The 19,690-nt window shown below is 42.3% G+C and overlaps 1 protein-coding gene across 1 annotated transcript in view; it reads left to right on the top strand.

Moving 5' to 3' along the window:
- LOC149282561 (dedicator of cytokinesis protein 2-like) overlaps positions 1-19,690 on the top strand; it is a 291,513-nt gene that overhangs the window by 261,557 nt on the left and 10,266 nt on the right. Inside the window, exons 47-48 of the mRNA XM_089498058.1 lie at positions 1,240-1,377; positions 7,372-7,499. Of these exons, the coding sequence (XP_089354184.1) occupies positions 1,240-1,377; positions 7,372-7,499 (266 nt within the window). The remainder of the gene's footprint in view (positions 1-1,239; positions 1,378-7,371; positions 7,500-19,690) is intronic.

Raw genomic sequence — 19,690 nt, 5'->3', positions numbered from 1 at the left:
AACAAGAAAGCTAACATCTGTGACATAAACCTGGTTGCCGTGACTGCCCTAATAGTCCTATGGCTTCCTAACCTAAGGGTTGGGGGGGTAAGCCTTCTACATAATAGGACCATTGGTGGGCTGTAACGTGAGGAGGTGTGAGTTTTTTTGAGCAGAGCCACTCTCACATTTTGCAGATCCTGTGTTATAGGTATAACTTTTAGTTATGGATTATTTGGGAAAGCTGACTCACTTGTGTTCAATTTAACTTGCAAATGTCACTGTGCGGGAGCATCTCTTCATCTCTTAAATCACATAATCCCGAATATACAATATGCTCTGTGAGCCTTGCATCTGTTCAAAGAATACTTGGGAGAATTTCAGAAATTAAATTGTACTATAGATTATTGATGTGCTGGCATAATGGACTTCATTGAACAGTATTTAAAACAGATAACCTAGATACACTGTCAACAGCTAATGAAAAGGTAATTAATGTATTTAACATAAAAAATATAGTTTGAATAATGATATTTACTGGTTTTATGAAGCTTTAGGGTAACTGTTTTGTCTTTTTCATGAAGAGTCTGAATTTAAGTATGTTTGGCTGAACAGTTCATATTATTTTTTTGTGTTCTTTCTGCTCAATAAATAAACTATGATATAAACAGCAACGATACAGTGTACACATTAGAAAGCACGTTAAATAGCTACAACAACACACTTGCCTTTTGGCGCAGCCAAACAATACGCCGTATATGCCTATAAATGCACAAATTATCAAAAATATTTATCATTAATAAACTTAGATATATCTTATGCGATATGACTCAATGACAAAATACAACAAATATAGTAATTTCAGATATACAGATAGACACGGGGATATATGGACAAAATATTCTGGGATGATGTACTTATGAGTTGTACCTTGATTAGTTCGGTGACAGTTTTATTTAATATGCTTTTTGATGGAAACTATCAAAAAGTCTTCATGGCGATTAAAAATCGTTCCATGTAATTTTACTTTAAGTTTTACCAACCAGGTTGTCACGTCCTTATTCCCATTTTCATGTAATGTTTCCCCAGGCACTAAATTCTTTGAAGACAAATGCAGGGCTGTGGATAGCAATATTGTGAAACTGAGTAGGTTCATGGATTAAGCAGAACACAATCACCAATCTGGTTTTGAGAAACATTATACTAATAAAGAGAAATGTATTATTAAGTGAAAACTATTCTTTGATCTCTCAACATTAGATACCTTTGCTCGGTGCTGGAATACGGATTCATGAGAAAAGAGTCACTGACGACCTCCGTCCTTTCCATGACCGAATGGAAGAATGTTTTAAGAGTCTAAGAGCCAAAGTAGAGAAGCAATATGGTGTAAGAGAACTGGTAAGTTCTGTTCGATGCCTTAATGTAAATGTAAAAATGCAACACTATGGGATATGTTTAAACATGCAATCATTTTTTTTTTATGTCAGCATGTTTACATAGGATTGCATGGCGGCCCCATATGAAGGGAAAATAGTTAATTAAATGTCATAATAAGAGTGTATTACATAACACTACTAAGGAAATACAAGGTTACAGAATAAATATACAATAACTGCTTCCCAAAGGCACGGAACAAAAGGATAAAATATAAAGCAAATTAATGCAGAAAATCAAATGGCTAGGGTATAAATGAGGTGACACTTGACGTTTTGGCAAAAAGCCTTTATGAAGAGGATACCTCAGATATGAGGTACCTCATTTTAGCCTAGGCATTTGCCCATACATCCTGTTGATTCATTTGTTATTTTATTGTTCTGTGTTTTATAATATATGTAGATGTATATATTTGTTCTGCCTTTCTTAACCCCTTAACGACCAATGACGTGCAAGGCAAGTCATGGCATTAAACAAGTTTAGATGTCTTGATGTCGAGGTATTCAGCAAAATCAAGATCGGCGTCAACGTCTGCCATACACAAATGCCACTGCAAGAGACTTTGCCTCTCGCAAGATGGCGGGATCCATTAAAAAAATAAGTTTCCTGAGAACTCTGCAGGTTGAACACAGGTACTGCTTTCAACCATGCATGTCAATGGAGCCCAACTTTCTAATCACAATGTGACTAGTAAAATATAAAAAAAATATTTTAAAACAATGGAAAAAAAAAAAATAGCTAAATTTTTTTTTTTTAAAATGTGGTAACATTTAAAAATAATTATGCAGTGATGTCACCATCAGGAAAACCACCCAGTTCCAAAAAAAGTGAATGATTTGATTGGCGTGGCCGGTTTCAAAGATGTGCCAAATAGGGCATGGGCACAGACTGAGCAAAATTAAAATAGTGCACTTCCCAAATCCGGCCTTTTAGCCCAAAACAACCAGAAAAACCTATGTATGGGTGGGATCGCTGTACTGAGGAACACATATTGGGATATTTTATATATATATTACATATACCAGGAATTATAAATTCATACCTAAAGTACAATGTGTGTGGGAAAAAAAACACAAAAACATACCACCACAAATTTTGACAAAGGCTGGTGGTAAAATTAGTGCATGGAAAGAGTTAAAATACCAGCACTTGAAATACATTAGGGCTGTAGGACCAGTCGTTAAAGTTCCAAGTTGAAAAATGCGCACTTCCCAAATGTGGCACCTCCCAAACAACCCAACAGTAACATATACCAGGAGCTGTAAATGTTTGTGCAGTAGTAGAATTAGTGCAGAGAATGGGTTAAAATACCTTGGGGTGTCTAGTGTTTTAAAACTATATGGTTTGATGAAGGCAAATTGCATTGGCCAACTTCGAAGATGTCCCAAATAGCAAAACACTACTTATTGCCCTATAACTTGCACAAAAAAAGGTAAAAACATTGGGTATTTCTAAACTCAGGACAAATAGTAGAATCTATTAAGCAGGTTTTTTCATTAACTTTTTGTAGATGAGTATAATATTTTTCAAATAAAAGCAAGTGTTTTTTTCAATTTTTGTAGTCAAATTTTATTATTTTTTTTAAGAACATTAGAGGATATCATCAAAAATGGTATACACAGTGTGGGTACACTATATAGGAGAGGAGAATATTTGCCCTATAACTGCCAGAATAAATAAATATCGTAGGCATTTGTTTCTTATGTACCCTAACTGTGTACATTAGAGGTAAAACTGTGAAACAATATGGTTTTCTTTTTTCAAAATGTTTCACTTTTTTATAATTTTTCATACTAGTGATGAATTATATAGAAGAATGCTAAAAAGAAAAATGAGGGAGAAGGAAATTGCGGTTGGACAATGACGCAGCATAAATTTTGAAAATGCTGTTGTCATTAAGTGTTAAAATGCCTTCATCCTGAAGGGGTTGAAAGTGTTATGTGACTTCTACGTGGTGCACTAAAATAAAGAGGGGACTGGTGTCTTTCCAAGCTGAGATACTGTACCTTTGCCGTTTGGCTGACAGGAGACTTCTCCCGTCTTTTTGGCTTTAACCCCCCCCCCAGCGTCGATTCAATCTGACCTGCTCAAGTGGTCGGGACTTAAGGTCTCCAGGTTGGGTAGGGTTACCACCATTAAGATGAATGTCATGCCTCGTCCTCTATACCTGTTCCAAACCTTGCCGATCTTCGTCCCACCCTCTTTCTTTTCCTCCGTCCGTTCCCCCTTCCTCCGTTTTATGTGGGGTCTTCGGTCGTGGCGCATCAAATTTCATACGCTGATCCTCCCAAAATCTAGAGGTGCCCTAGCCCTGCCCACGAACATATTACAGGGTTTGTCACCTGTTGCATTTCGTGGAGTGGACCCGCTCCTTGCCTCACAAACAATGTGCGGGAGTGGAGAGCGCATTGCTGGGTCTCCCGATCTCCTCCCTTCCCTGGCTTGCTGTGGCTACGGCGCATCTCCTGGCTTCCACTCACCCCTTTTTACATGCTACGTAACAGGTCTGGCACTCCTTGATCCGTATCACACAGCTTTATACTGTCCCTTCCCCACTCACCTTGATCAGGGATAATCCCAACTTTCCACCTGGGATGGGGGTGGATATTTTCTCTACTGTTGAACCGGGGGGTGTCTCGAGATTTTTATTGCCATTCTGTTGCATTAGAGATGGTTGTTGGGCGGTGGGTGGGGTGGGGTGAGATCGCTTAGATATGTATCAAACATGATGCTGCGGTTTCTGTACCCCTTCCTTTTCTTTTCTGTACCCATTATATTTGAAAACTCAATAAACATTGATTTACCCTAAAATAATGAGGGACCTTCTCAGATCATTTATACTAGAATTCTGCCTTCTGATCCTTATTGGTTCCTATTATTTTGAATGAGCATCTCAACCAGTGAAAAAGTAGACTTTTTATTTAGACATTATCATTTTTGTGATAAAGTATAGTGAATGACCATATTATCATAAATATTCACATAGCATGCCATACAGCCTGTAAAATCTTATCCAGAGTTGATAATGTATTGGTTACTTATCATTGATTAACTATAACAAATATTGACTTAATTATTAATATGCAGTAAATACAGTGGAGATATTCTTAAACCTTTAAAAAAGCATGAAAAACCATTACCTTCCCATTGCATAACAGATAAGTATTTTGAGTCACTAAAATTAGGTGAATACTGCACAGCTAAACTTGCTTGGAAGAAAAAAATGATGTATGCCTCATGAATTATCATGAAAGACAGACCTTTATAAACTAGGTGCAATTATTGTGAACAAGCTTTGTTTGTTTAATTACACATAAATTAAGAGCAAATTTTATAAATGTTGTTGGTGTAAAACAAAACCTTGTTTGTTTTCTATGATTCATCTTGGCAATTTATTAGTGTCACTGCCACAATTACTATAATAATAAATGATCAAAGGATTATTTCACTTATTTTATGTCCTGAACAAATTTACTGAAAAGGAAAACAGGATTCACACAAATTTTAAATACTCTACATACACGTCATGAAATTGTTGGTCAAGAGACAATGGATTGTGATAATTAATGTTAACATTGATATAATGCTCACATGAAGGTGTATAATAATCTGCAGTTTAATTTCAACAATCTTATTATTATCGGATGTTGATGCATTAATGGATGTAGAACAGGTTTTTATTAATTCTACCACCTGCAGTGGCGTGCTTGGAAGCCATAGGAAAAATGTATGGCATTGTAGCCTATTCATATTATGCCTTAAAAATGATGAAAATCCTTGATTTCTTACTGGATCAACAACCTACAATCATGCCTTCCTTATCCATTATATCCTTGTATATTTTGCTCTGCCAAAAACTCATCCAAGCCAAGACATTCATTATATTTGATGACAAGCTCTGTAGGTAGCGAATTCCACATCTTTGTTGTTCTTACGGTAAAGAACTTTATCAACTGATTTAGTTGAAAACTTTTGTCAAGTAAGACGGCTCTTCTACCACTGCTTGTAAATCCTTAGTTCTACTCCAGTCCTCACTGACACATGCTTAGTCCCATTGACACACACTCAGCCCCATTGACACACACTCAACCAAACTCAAACATGCAGCACCCTTAGCCATACTGAAACACACTGACTACTTTCAATTCTGCTGAAGCTACTCTTTGCTATACTATATACTGTACAAATATACAAACATCTCAGACAAACAGATGACAATATACCATACCTTGCTGGGTCTCACTTGCAGTCTCTGGATAAAGTGCAACTTCCCCATGGTTTCAAGATAGTATCTTCAATCTCTGTTGAGGGGAGCAGTTTTTGTTCATGCTTACTCCCTGCCCAGGTTCTGCCTACTCCCTGCCCATGTACCATTCCTCCAAAGTCTTGCTGGGGCAAGCCTTGTCCCTATGTACAGGTAGCCACACTCCCAGGAGAGGGGGAGCACTGGGCAGCCAACTGTGGTAAATTCCCAGGTACAAAGATTATGCACATACCATGCTTAGACATATAGATAGTTTACCATGAAAGAGGTAGAGTAGAGTAGAGAAAACTGATAGCTGAGGCACACTAATGGAGAGAGGCACAACAAGTTCCAGAGGAAGAAAAAGTATTTGACTATAAAGCTAAAATTTACATTTAAATATTATATATATATATATATATATTATATGCATTTTGTATACAAATTTATAGAACAAGTGTCCTAAATTTGGGAGATTAGTAATTTATTGGAAAATAGATCCATCTAGTCTGCCCATTTTTACCTTAATCAGTCCTTGGTCTCATCTTAAATTAAGTTGAAATTCCACTTTAAATTATACCTGTTGAATAGTTAGGCATAATAGGTGCTGTACATGAGCCCTTGTGGTTCACATGTTGCATGCAGGGAAACAGTTGAGTATAGAGAGCAAACATTGTTTACACTGGTAAAGCAGAGAATGATGATTGTCTAAATAGTCCTGCCATAAAAGTGTTGGCACCAGAGTAGAATAGAAAATCCAACAATAAAGTACTTTTAACAGGATGATGACCTCGCTGCATAGCTCTAATAGCGTGCACTGGTAGCTGGCACAGACACCAAGACTATACTATGGGACATATACTCAGTGGTGTATTTTGGTTTTGTGCTGCCCTAGGCAGGACTAAACTCGCCCACCCCCTAATCTAAAATCGGCCCACCCCTAACCATAACTGCCCCTAAATTAACCCTGAAGACCACATTAACCATAACTGCCCCTAAATTAACCCTAAAGACCCCATCAACCATAACTGTCCCTAAATTAACCCTAAAGAATCCCATCAACCATAACTGCCCCTAAATTAACCCTAAAGACCCATTAACCATAACTGCCCCTAATTTAACCCTAAACAACCCATTAATCATAACTGCCCCTAAATTAACCACCACCTCCCCTAACTTCCAGCAGCCCAAATATTAATGTTATAGTTACTGTTAGATGAGTTGCTGAACAGTGTGGATGATATAAGGAAAGGGGCAGGGCCAATCATCAGTGTGACTGCAGGGAGGGGTTGGGAAGCAGAAAGGGGTGGGGCCAATTGTCAGTGTGGCTGCAGGGAGGCACTGGGAAGCAGAAAGGGGCGGGGCCAATCATCAGTGTGACTGCAGGGAGGGACTGGGAAGTAGTAACTGTTGTGGGGGCGTTCGATGGGCTTTTGGGGCCAAGGCAGTTCACTTGTCTGCCTCGCGACAGATACAGCACTGCATATACTACTACTCGAGTATTACCCCTTGTTCACCATAAAAATACTACATTAATGGATCAGTTAAAAGTAGCTTTCCATTTAGGGAAAATATGTATATGTTGGTTTAACATTTAATGGGCTGTCAGGTTAACAAAACAGTCTAAAACAATCATACCTGCAGTATTAATACTAAATATATTTTATGTCATGCTATTACATATTTCATTGTTCATTTATTTTTTTGTTTTAAAGCCTGACTTTGATGATGGAAGAGTTGGAAGACCACGGTCCATGCTACGGTCTTATCGACAGATGTCTATAATTTCCATGTCTTCGACTGGATCTGATTGCTGTACACCAAATAAATCTGCAACTGAAAGGTTAGCTGTAAATAACAAATGCAAATTTGTTTCAATGTAAAAAAACATACACACTTTGCAGGTACATTGTTTCTTAGCTTTATGAATCTTGATGCCCTAAATAGTTAATAGTGTTATGATTACATAAAAAATATGATCTTAAAACAAAAAAATGCTTGAAGGGTAAATTTAACATCACAACTCTTACTATCACAACTAACATACAGTGTTTTACGGAGTATGATTTTTACACCATATGAGCTACTTGAATGTACCTTAGAAATGACTGTTGAACATCTGAAATCACGTGGGTTTCAAGATCAAAAACTACATGGGTTTACCTTAGGAAGATCATGCCAAACTAATCTTATTATTTTTTCGATTGGGTGACTAAAGTAATTGATTAAGGTGGTACAGTAGACATTGCGTTTCTAGATTTCAGTAAGGCTTTTGACACTGTCTCACACTGGTCTTGTTACCAGTGGGATACCTCAGCGATATATACTTGGACAATTGGAGTATTGTGTATAGTACTAGTGATTGTATCTCCAGAAGGATATAGATATGTTGAAGAAAGTTCAGAGAAGGGCTACTAGAATGGATCATGGATTACAGGATAAGACGTACCAATAAAGGTTAAAGGATATTAATATATATAATTGCCCCCCCCTAGGTTAATCCTTGCCCCCCCTGTTGCCCTCCTGCCAAATTTGGAATAAAGTCGCAATGCGACTTTAAATCCCGTCTTTTTATTATTATTATTTTTTTTTTTTAATGCGGAGGAGAGAGAGGGTGCGGCCCGCGTAAGATCGGCAGCCAGGGCAACCTGCGGGAGGGTCTTCTGTACTGCATAGAGGAAACGGAACCTAGCAGAGTTCACGTGACATCACATGACTCTGCTCCAGTCCTGCTTCTTCTGTGCAGTACCAGAGAACGCAGAGGGAGGCTGCGCCCTCTGCTGAAGTCTGTGAGCGGCATCGAGGAGCTGCAGTGCAGGTAAGGAGGTGGGGAGGGTGTTTGAATGAGTATGCGTGATTGAGGGATTTAATCTGTGAATGAATGAGTATAAGAATGAATGAATGTGTGTGTGATAGCATGGATGTGTAAGTGCTGGAACCTAGGCATGATAGGACTGTGATTGCTGTTAGCAATCACACTCCTATCATGCCAAGTCAGCCAGTACATGCTGAAACCTAGCTAGCTGCCCCCCTTGTGTATTGATACTGCCAGCAGTATGGGGTCTACACATCACTTACAGCCACCCTGCACCAGCATGTACTGGCTGACCTGGCATGATAGGAGTGTGATTGCTAACAGCAATCCCAGCAAGCACAGTCCCATCATGCCTAGGTACCAGCATTTACTGGTTGCCTGGGTATGATAGGAGTGTGATTGCTGTGTGGGCAGTGTGGACGCCAGGGCTGGCTTTTTTATACCTGTGGCGTTTACATCTGCGACCACTAGTGGCCACCCTCCGCCCTCTGGAGCACTCAGAACTCAGGTGTGCCTTGTTACCTGGGTTGAGCCCTAGTCTACATCCAGCTGGGCCTTGTTACCTGGATTACCCTGCCTTTATGAACCTACCCTGCCCTTCAGTCAGGGCCTTTGTATTGAAGTCTATGGACCTTACCTGCTGTGGCTCTGCACCTGTACTGTTCCTGGTTCCCTGCTTTGTGTCCTTCCAAGTGGACACCCTGCTTTGTGTCCCTCCAAGTGGACTCCCTGCTTTGTGTCCCTCCAAGTGGACTCCCTGCTTTGTGTCCCTCCAAGTGGACTCCCTGCTTTCTGTCCTTCCAAGTGGACTCCCTGCTTTCTGTCCTTCCAAGTGGACTCCCTGCTTTGTGTCCTTCCAAGTGGGCTGTGTGCCTTTCCGTGCCCTTCCAAGCGGGCTCCCTGTCAAAAGACTTATTACTAGACTTGCGCATTCGTCTTCGGGCGAACATGAAAACGAGCACGAAGAGGCCGTTTTTTTGTTCGTTACGAAGACACGCCGAAGAGAATACAGTGCCGGCAAAACGTAGGAGAAGACGAAGACTCACAACCACGAAGAATCGAAGTCTGTGTGAGACTGGTAAGCCTTAGCCTGCCATTTCTCACAGTGTACTTCATCCTCACTTCAGTGCTACTTAATATAATTAATAATAATAATTTGATTAATTAAATTTTTTTTTTATTTAATTTGTCATCAACTGTAGTGTAAGTGCTGTTGAGTTGACAGTGCACCCAGTGTCTCAGTGGCACTGGGGTGCCCTTGCCCTGGGCTGGCACTAGTGCCTACTGCCTGTCCTGCTTAAATAAATTAAATAGAATTTATAAATAATAATTTAATAGAGTCTATAATTTAATAGTTCATTATAATATTATATATATATATATATTTGTCAGTCATATATATATATACTATAGTATACTAGTGTAGAGTGTACTGCAGACATTCATCTACTAGTGTCTAAGTTAAAAATAGTAATATTAATTAATATAATTAATAATTGAATTCATTATAAAATTATATATATATTTGTCAGTTATAGTTAGTAATAGTATACTAGTGTAGAGTGTACTGTAGACATTCAAGACATCTACTAGTGTCTAATCTAAAATCAGTAATATCAATAATTCTATAATTCTTTCTTATCTTAATAGTTAATTAAATTAGCTATAAATAAAAGTAATAATATTAATTAATTACTACTAGCGTATAGTTCAGCTAATCTTATTAGTACTGGTGCTGCAGCTCTATAGTTTGTGCTTTGTTTTAGCAACAGCAAGAGACCAAGTCAATTTTTCTTAATTAATAATCTTTCATTTTATATCATTTGTTTTGCTCACCTCAGTCCATCAGTGAAGTGAACTTGTTGGGCTAGTGAGTGCAGCCGCATAAGTGCTGTGTTTTTTTTTTGATCAGCAAGCAGTGACGTTAACTGTTCTGCAAAGATTTTCTCATTTATTTTACATTTTATTTCAATTTTATTAAAAGTACCCTTAGTGTTTTGCTCACCTCAGTCTATCAGTGAAGTGAACTTGTTGGGCTAGTGAGTGCAGCCGCATAAGTGCTGTGTGTTTTTGTTCAGCAAGCAGTGAAGCTAACTGTTTTGCTGTGACATTTTATTTTATTTCTAATTCTTTTCAAGAAAAATTGACTGTGACGAGCTGTACTAAGCAAAGCTTCAAGCTACTAGCTGTAGTACTAAAATAATTCTAATCTTCTTTAATCTTAATCTATAATATATTATAAATAATATATAACAATATAAATTCTAATTCATAATCTATAATATAAGTAATTCTAATTCTAAATTCTAATTCATAATCTATATTCTTCTATCTATAATACATAATATATAAGTAAATTATTTCTAATCTATTAATATTATATAACTTAATATTAATTAATAAATCATACTGAATCTGATTTAACCTCACTTTAGCTTAGTGGGTTTGAGAGCGTCTGCCTAGAGGTAGACTTATAGTAAGGAAATATAGCTTTAGGCTAGCATAGTAGTAGGCTAAGCTCTTAGGCCCGTGTAAATTCAAATTAAAAATAAAATACTGCTAGTTATTAAATAGTTAATCTTGAGTTAATAATTTAATTAACTTTAGCACTTTGCCAGATTGCACACAACAGCACAGTGCAGTAGTGCATAGTTTTACTTTTTAAGCAGTAGCACTGAAGAGAACTTCCTCTAATTTTTTTGTCTTTAATTCATTTTTCCTTTTTTTTATTTTTATTTTTTATTTTATTTTTTTATAGTTTTTTAAACACTACACTACACTACACACGCAACACAAAATTTGAAATGGATCCTCCTTTTGGGACTAAGGAGGGACAAGCTCCATCTACCACCACCACCACCACCACCAGCACCACCACCAGTTCTAAGATGCAGCCTTTGCGTCAGTCTAGTCGGCCAAGTAGGCCAAGCTCTCGCTTATCATTTGGGGAAGCATTGCTTGAAGGATCATCAAGTAAAGGAAAGGCACCAAAAGCAGGCAGTAGTAGTGCGGCTAGGCCCACAAGCTCTATGGTTTTTTATGGAAAGCCTAAAGCACCAGAAGCACGTTCAAAGTTAAAGGGTAGCACAAGTAGTACCAGCCCAGTGACTAAAAAGAAGTGCCTTTTGCCCCAAGCAGCATCTTCCCCATCCACAAGCAGCATGCAAGGTACCAAGCAGAGCCAAATTAGCAGCAAGACTCAGAGGGGTCCCAAACAAAAGCGATCTCATTCCTTTGTAGGGAAGCACACTTCCCAAAATATTCTGCATGCAATGAGGAAAATGTTTAGCCTTTGGGTGGGAGCAGAGGCGGGCACCAATGTTGAAGTTGGTTTTGTGGTAACTGACGGAGGTGCCAATATGGTGAAAGCGCTGCAAGATGATCATATTGTTGGTGTGCGCTGTGCAGCCCACATCATCCATCTTGTAGTGAAGGCAGCAATGTCAGAAGGAACTAATGTGGCAGCAGTAGTTCTGTCCCGCTGCAGAAAGATCGCTGGGCACTTTCACCATAGTGTTAAGGCTAGCCAACTTTTGAGGGAAGAGCAAGAGAGGTCAGGTCTTCCCGTACACTGCCTACGCCAGGATGTCAGTACACGGTGGAACTCCACGTTAGACATGCTGGAGAGGATTTTGGAGCAGCAGAGGGCAATCCATAATCTTGCCTCAGAGCACAATATTGGGATTACCTCTCCATTGAATAGGGAGGATTGGACAGTGATCGCCCAGCTAGTAGCAGTCCTTAAACCATTCAGGGATGCCACAGAAAATTTAAGCTCAAACACTGCCAGTCTGGCCCAGGTAATCCCAGTGTTCTCCCATCTAGGCAGCAAGATGGATGTGTTCCTTGGAAACCGTGAGGCTGTTCAAGGTGGCACTCTACATCCTGACGTAGCAGCCATAGCCAGGAAGCTGAAGGATCTGCTAAAAGTACACCTTCGCAAACGAATGGAAGAGAGTCCCAAAATGATGCTAGCGTGCCTTTGCGATCCAAGAATTAAGGGAAAGCTAGCTTTGAAATTTAATGTTCTCAGTAGCTACCGGGAGCAATTGGTCAACAAGGTGCGTGACTGGCAGCGTAAAATGGGAATGCTGTCCGAGGAGGGAGAGGTGCAGGAGGAGGAAGAGATGATGTGGTCTGCTACTCCTAGCAGCAGCATCAGCAGCAGTGCCACAAGCAGCACAACACAGCTGAGTGGAGCAGCTGCGTTTTGGGAAGAGGCACTTGGGAGTATAGTTGGACCATCTGACAGAGCTAGCAGCAGAAAGGAGAGTAGTGCTGCTGAAATGGTCAAACTTTACCTCTGTGAAGTTCCTTCTGCGCCTAATGTTGATCCTCTTAGCTACTGGGATGAAAAGAAGAGTGTGTGGCCTGCACTCTCATGGGTTGCGCAGCAGCTACTATCATGTCCGCCAACCACTGTTCAAAGTGAGCGCGTGTTTTCTATGACTCACGCATGGCACCTCATCTGATGGAGCAGATTGCCTTTCTTAAATTCAATCTGCCCAAGTTGGGTTACCCAGCTCTTAGCTTGGAAAGTTAATTTTTTTTCTCTGTAATGTTTAAGGTAGTTTCTCCCCCTGGCTGCACGTGTTTGTGGTGTGGCAACGTCTGCTACCTCCGCCGGTGTAGCCAATTTACGCTAGGGCCTAGTGTCTGAGTTCGGATGCTTTGCCCTGGGGTGAAACAGGTGAGCGGGTCGTCAATTGCCCACTCATTCACCTTTTCTAATGCTGCTACTGCTGCTGGTGGTGGTGGTGCCAGCGTCTCTTCTCTGCCAGTTCGCTTCCTGGCTAGTGTCATGCCTTAAATGTCCCTAATGGAGAGGGTAGTTTCTCCCCCCTGGCTGCGTCTGTTTGCCGTGTGGCAACGCCTGCTACCTCCGCCGGTGTAGCCAGCTTACGCTAGGGCCTTGTGTCTGAGTTCTGGAAGTCCGCTCCCAAACGCCAAGGACTGACAGTCTTCGGATGCTTTGCCCTGGGGTGAAACAGGTGAGCGGGTTGCCAATTGCCCACTCATTCGCCTTTTCCAATGCTGCTGCTGCTGCTGGTGGTGGTGGTGCCAGCGTCTCTTCAATGCCAGTTCGCTTCCTGGCTAGTGTCATGCCTCAAATGTCCCTAATGGTAAGGGCAGTTTCTCCCCCCTGGTTGCACTTGCTGCGGTGTGGCAACGCCTGCTACCTCCGCCAGTGTAGCCAGCTTACGCTAGGGCCTTGTGTCTGAGTTCTGGAAGTCCGCTCCCAAACGCCAACGACTGACAGTGTTTGGATGCTTTGCCCTGGGGTGAAACAGGTGAGTGGGTCGCCAATTGCCCACTCATTCGCCTTTCCCAATTCTGCTGCTGCTGCTGGTGGTGCCAGCGTCTCTTCAATGCCAGTTCGCTTCCTGGCTAGTGTCATGCCTCAAATGTCCCTAATGGTAAGGGCAGTTTCTCCCCCCTGGTTGCACTTGCTGCGGTGTGGCAACGCCTGCTACCTCCGCCAGTGTAGCCAGCTTACGCTAGGGCCTTGTGTCTGAGTTCTGGAAGTCCGCTCCCAAACGCCAACGACTGACAGTGTTTGGATGCTTTGCCCTGGGGTGAAACAGGTGAGTGGGTCGCCAATTGCCCACTCATTCGCCTTTACCAATTCTGCTGCTGCTGCTGCTGGTGGTGCCAGCGTCTCTTCAATGCCAGTTCGCTTCCTGGCTGGTGTCATGCCTCAAATGTGCCTAATGGTAAGGGCAGTTTCTCCCCCCTGGTTGCACTTGCTGCGGTGTGGCAACGCCTGCTACCTCCGCCAGTGTAGCCAGCTTACGCTAGGGCCTTGTGTCTGAGTTCTGGAAGTCCGCTCCCAAACGCCAAGGACTGACAGTGTTTGGATGCTTTGCCCTGGGGTGAAACAGGTGAGTGGGTCGCCAATTGCCCACTCATTCGCCTTTCCCATTTTTCAATGCTGCTGCTGGTGGTGGTTGTGCCAGCATCTCTTCCGTGCCAGTTTGCTTCCTGGCTAGAGTCATGCCCAAAATGTCCCTAACGGTAAGGGCAATTTCTCCCCCCTGGCTGCCTCTGTCTGCGGTGTGGCAACACCTGCTACCTCCGCCGGAGTGGCCAGCTTACGCTAGGGCCTAGTGTCTGAGCTCTGGAAGTCTGCTGCCAAACGTCTAAGACTGACAGTGTTTGGGTGCTTTGCCCTGGGGTGAAACAGGTGAGTGGGTCGCCAATTGCCCACTCATTCGCCTTTCCCATTTTTCACTGCTGCTGCTGGTGGTGGTGGTGCCAGCATCTCTTCCGTGCCAGTTTGCTTCCTGGCTAGAGTCATGCCCAAAATGTCCCTAACGGTAAGGGCAGTTTCTCCCCCCTGGCTGCCTCTGTCTGCGGTGTGGCAACGCCTGCTACCTCCGCCGGAGTGGCCAGCTTACGCTAGGGCCTAGTGTCTGAGCTCTGGAAGTCTGCTGCCAAACGTCTAAGACTTGACAGTGTTTGGGTGCTTTGCCCTGGGGTGAAACAGGTGAGTGGGTCGCCAATTGCCCACTCATTCGCCTTTCCCATTTTTCAATGCTGCTGCTGGTGGTGGTGGTGGTGGTGGTTGTGGTGGTGCCAGCATCTCTTCTGTGCCAGTTCGCTTCCTGGCTAGAGTCATGCCCAAAATGTCCCTAATGGTAAGGGCAGTTTCTCCCCCCTGGCTGCGTCTGTTTGCGGTGTGGCAACGCCTGCTACCTCCGCCGGAGTGTCCAGCTTACGCTAGGGCCTTGTGTCTGAGCTCTGGAAGTCCGCTGCCAAACGTCTAGGACTGACAGTGTTTGGATGCTTTGCTCTGGGGTGAAACAGGTGAGTGGGTCGCCAATTGCCCACTCATTCGCCTTTTCCATTTCCTTTTCCATTTCCATTTCATTATTTTCCTTCTGATACACAACCAACCAACCAAACATAACACACACAATAACACAAATAACACAGTGACATAATACATAACACATATAACACACAGTGACAACACACATAACACACATAACACATACACGTACAATGCACAAATCACAAGGACCTTTCCTCTTGTTATTTGTCCTGGCCTTCACTTCTACACTCACTAGCATTAACGCTATAACTCACACTTCATACTATAACATTTTTCCATCCACATACCTGCCAACAGACCCAACTTTTTCAGGGACAGTCCTGCTTTTTTCCAGTCCTGTCCCATCTAATTTAGCTATCTAGGTATGCAAATACACGTTGGTAGTTATAGCTCGGTAGGTAGCACTAGTATAAACATTAAATAAATATAATAAAGTACTAAATAATAAATCTAACTTTAAAATACATTTAAATAAACCCCTTAATTTTTTAAAACCCATTAAAATTTAATTATTATTTAGACATAATACATCTTTAACCAAACCAGTGCACTGCTACTAATCTTAAACATAACCGTACATTAACCCTAAGCTATTTTTTAGTTCTTGTCCAACATTTTTCCATCCGCATACCTGCCAACACACCTAAGATTTTGGTGGACAGTCCTGATTTTTTCCAGTCCTGTCCAGTAAAAGTTGGGTTGTTGCAAAGTATGCCATTGTGAATAGGTAGCAAATGTTAGGCATGTATTACAAGTGGTCCAAAATCAATTTAAAAATGTAAAATAATCCCTATTTTTTTATTAAACATCTATGGATGTGTGACTGTGTATGTATGATAAACGGAGGCCAAGTTCCTTGGAGCATTTGTCTCTAGGTCATTTTGTGTACAGTACACCTCAGTACGTGTGTGCAACTCTATTGGTCGTTTCGGCAGGGGGCTGGCCTGCCATCAACGAATGAAGTGCGTTCTGCAATTCACTTGTTGATGCCAGACCAGCCCCCTGCCGAAACGACCAATAGAGTTGCACACACGTTCCTTCACGGCAGCTGCTGCTGCTCCGATGTGTTGTTAACCCCGTATTAACCCCTGCTAGGCAACCGGGAAGGAAACGAAGATTAAACGAGCACGAAGAATGTCCGCGAATATTCGCCCGAAGAGAAGACAGGAACGGGCGAATATTCGCGGAATACGAAGGTTTTTTTCCCCCCGAAGACGAGCACGAAGACGAACACGAAGAGCCCCCTGGTGCCCAAGTCTACTTATTACCAGTATTTATTTTGCCATACGTCCGGTTTCTTGCTTTGACTGTATTACCCTTATTTGCTGGTCCTGTTATTTACATAAAATACACTGCATTACCTGGAATTCTGCTTGTGGTGTCTTTGTTTGCATAATCATGCACCGTGGGTTACATACTGAACCCCAAGTATCCCCTGCGCATGGGCTCCTACCAGACCTGATCACCCGAGTCCTGACAAATAGTATATGAAACGTAGCATTGCAGGTATAGATCAAATAAATACATGGAAACAGCATTGCAGGTATTAATCAACTGAATAAGACATACACTGTATTTGCAGGTATACATAAATAATGTATGGAAATATATAGATATGGATCTACAGAATAACGCAAAAACCCAGCTATGCAGGTATAGATCAATTGGAATTCACATAAAAACACGTCATTAAAAGGTATATTTAAAACCCCCTAAATTACAGGCATAGTGTCAGGACACGGGTGATCAGGTCGGGTAGGAGCCCATGCGCATGTAACCCACGGTGCATGATTATGCAAACAAAGACACCACAAGCAGAATTCCAGGTAATGCAGTGTATTTTATGTAAATAACAGGACCAGCAAATGAGGGTAATACAGTCAAAGCAAGAAACAGACAGAGAGCCCGCTTGGAAGGGCACGACAGACAGAGAGCCCGCTCGGAAGGGCACGACAGACAGAGAGCCCGCTTGGAAGGACACAAAGCAGGGAGTCCACTTGGAAGGACACAAAGCAGGGAGTCCACTTGGAAAGACACAAAGCAGGGAGTCCACTTGGAAGGACACAAAGCAGGGAGTCCACTTGGAAAGACACAAAGCAGGGAGTCCACTTGGAAGGACACAAAGCAGGGAGTCGACAAAGCAGGGAGTCCACAAAGCAGGGAGTCCACAAAGCAGGGAGTCCACAAAGCAGGGAAACAGGAACAGTACAGGTGCAGAGCCACAGCAGGAAGGTCCATAGACTTCAATACAAAAGCCCTGACTGAAGGGCAGGGCAGGTTCATAAAGGCAGAGTACTCCAGGTAACAAGGCCCAGCTGGATGTAGACTATGGCTCAACCCAAGTAACAAGGCACACCTGAGTTCTGAGTGCTCCAGAGGGCGGAGGGCGGCCAATAGTGGTCGCAGATGTAAACGCCACAGGTATAAAAAAGCCATGGTTCAGGCAGCGAAAAATTGGTTCCTGACACTATTGTATACCTGCAAATACAGGATTTGTATGTCTGATTCTGTTTATTTGATATATACCTTCAGTTCTGAGATCACAAGTGAATTTCAGTTGATCTATACATGCAAAGCTTCTACCGGCAACTGGGGCTAATATTAATATATATGGGCAGCAAGGGGCATCAATACACAAGGGGCAAAAACACTAAGGGGGGTATAAACAAACAATCCATCCTGATGTAGACGTCTGTGACGTAGATTGTGTCCTGCTGTTTGTGTGTTTTTGGTTATCAGTGTAGCGGAGCCTGTCCTCGGGTGTGTGTGTATAGGTGTTGGTGTGGCAGAGCCTGTCCTGGTGTGTGTTTGGGTGTTGGTGTGGCAGAGCCTGTCCTGGTGTGTGTGTTCAGTTGTCAGTGTGGCAGAGCCTGTCCTAGGGTGTATGTTTGGGTGTCAGTGTGTCAGAGCCTGTCCCAGTGTGTGTGTGTGTGTGTGTTTGGATGTGGGTGTGGCAGAGCCTGTCCTGATGTGTGTGGGTGTCTGTGTGGCAGAGCCTGTCCTGGTGTGTGTGTGTTTGGTTGTCGGTGTGGCAGAGCCTGTCCTGGTGTGGGTGTCTGGGTGTTTGTGTGACAGAGCTTGTGTTGGTGTGTGTGTTTGGTCATCTGTTTCCTGGCACTTAACTTACAGTAGGAATTATTTAATTTATATTTATCCATAGATAAAATGCCCTCCTGAAGTTGTAGTGACTTCAGGGGACAAAACGTTCAAGGCCCTGAAATCATTTAGTGGAAAAGTTATTTATTGTGTTATAATATTTATTTCAAGGATTAGTCGCACTCAATTGTGGCTTCAGGCTTCCCATGTTGAATGATCAAGTATTATTTTAGCCTCTTTTGTCCTTTTTAACACTTGCCTACTCTTCACTCTTCACTCATTCTCACTCTCATGCACACACGTACTTGGTTTTCTTTTTATTTTGCTCTACATGTGACATGGAGGGGGTGCTTCGGCGCTATGTGGTTGGGGTTTTTTTTCTCCCGTCTCCTTCCTGACATCTTAATGGTTTCTTTATTTCTTTTACGTGCCGCGCCACTCACCCCCACCAGAGCCTACCTACCTGGTCCTATGGATCAGGATCCTAGGTCTTGGACCAATGCCTTGGTCTGTTGGCTCATAATTCGATGCTGTTGCATCGGGCTTCTCGTGCCCTTCTTTGTTGTTTTTTTTGTTTTTTGTTGCCCCTGTTCTTCCTGTTATGGTGGACGGTTCTGGGATACATTTTTGCTTTACTTTCATGTACACCTTGTGCTCTAATGTCTGGGTCGCTTGTTAAATGTACCTCCCTCAATGTTAGGGGATTAAACAAACCGCAGTAGCGGTCCAGGCTGCTCCGTGTGTTGCATTCTTATAAGTCAAAAATAGCTTTTCTGCAAGAAACGCACTTCCTTAGCTCCAAGGAACCTAGACTAACTGACAGAAACTTCCCTGTGGCCTTTTTCTCCAGTTCCCCTCAGTCGAAAACCAAGGGGATGACCATCCTCTTACACTGTTCACTGCCTTTTCGTGCCTTGGAGGTTTGGAAGGATTCTGAGGGGAGGGGTTTGATTGTTAAAGGCTTTCTTGGGGTGCATAAAATAACGCTAGCCACTGTATATGCTCCCAATAAGGACCAGGTTCCTTTCCTGGTCAAACTCCTATCGAAGTTGGCTGATTTCCAGGAGTGCTTGACCGTTTTTGGTGGCGATCTCAATATGGTTCTGGACCCCAGACTCGATTGTTCATCAGGGTCCTCTCATATCTCATTCGCTCGAATTAAGAGGGTTAAACGTATGGTCGTTCTTAACCAACTCATAGACGCCTGGCGTGTGCTTCATCCCTCCACCTTAGATTATACCTTATTTTCGGCTGTGCATAATCGCTATACTCGTATAGATGCCCTGTT

This window comes from Sceloporus occidentalis, unplaced genomic scaffold (assembly GCF_023333645.1).
Source record: "Sceloporus occidentalis isolate IW3139 unplaced genomic scaffold, rSceOcc1.0.p SCAF_112, whole genome shotgun sequence".
Lineage (NCBI taxonomy): Eukaryota > Metazoa > Chordata > Lepidosauria > Squamata > Phrynosomatidae > Sceloporus > Sceloporus occidentalis.
Note: the sequence above shows the minus strand (reverse complement) of the source record. Positions and strands in the feature narration are given on the sequence as shown.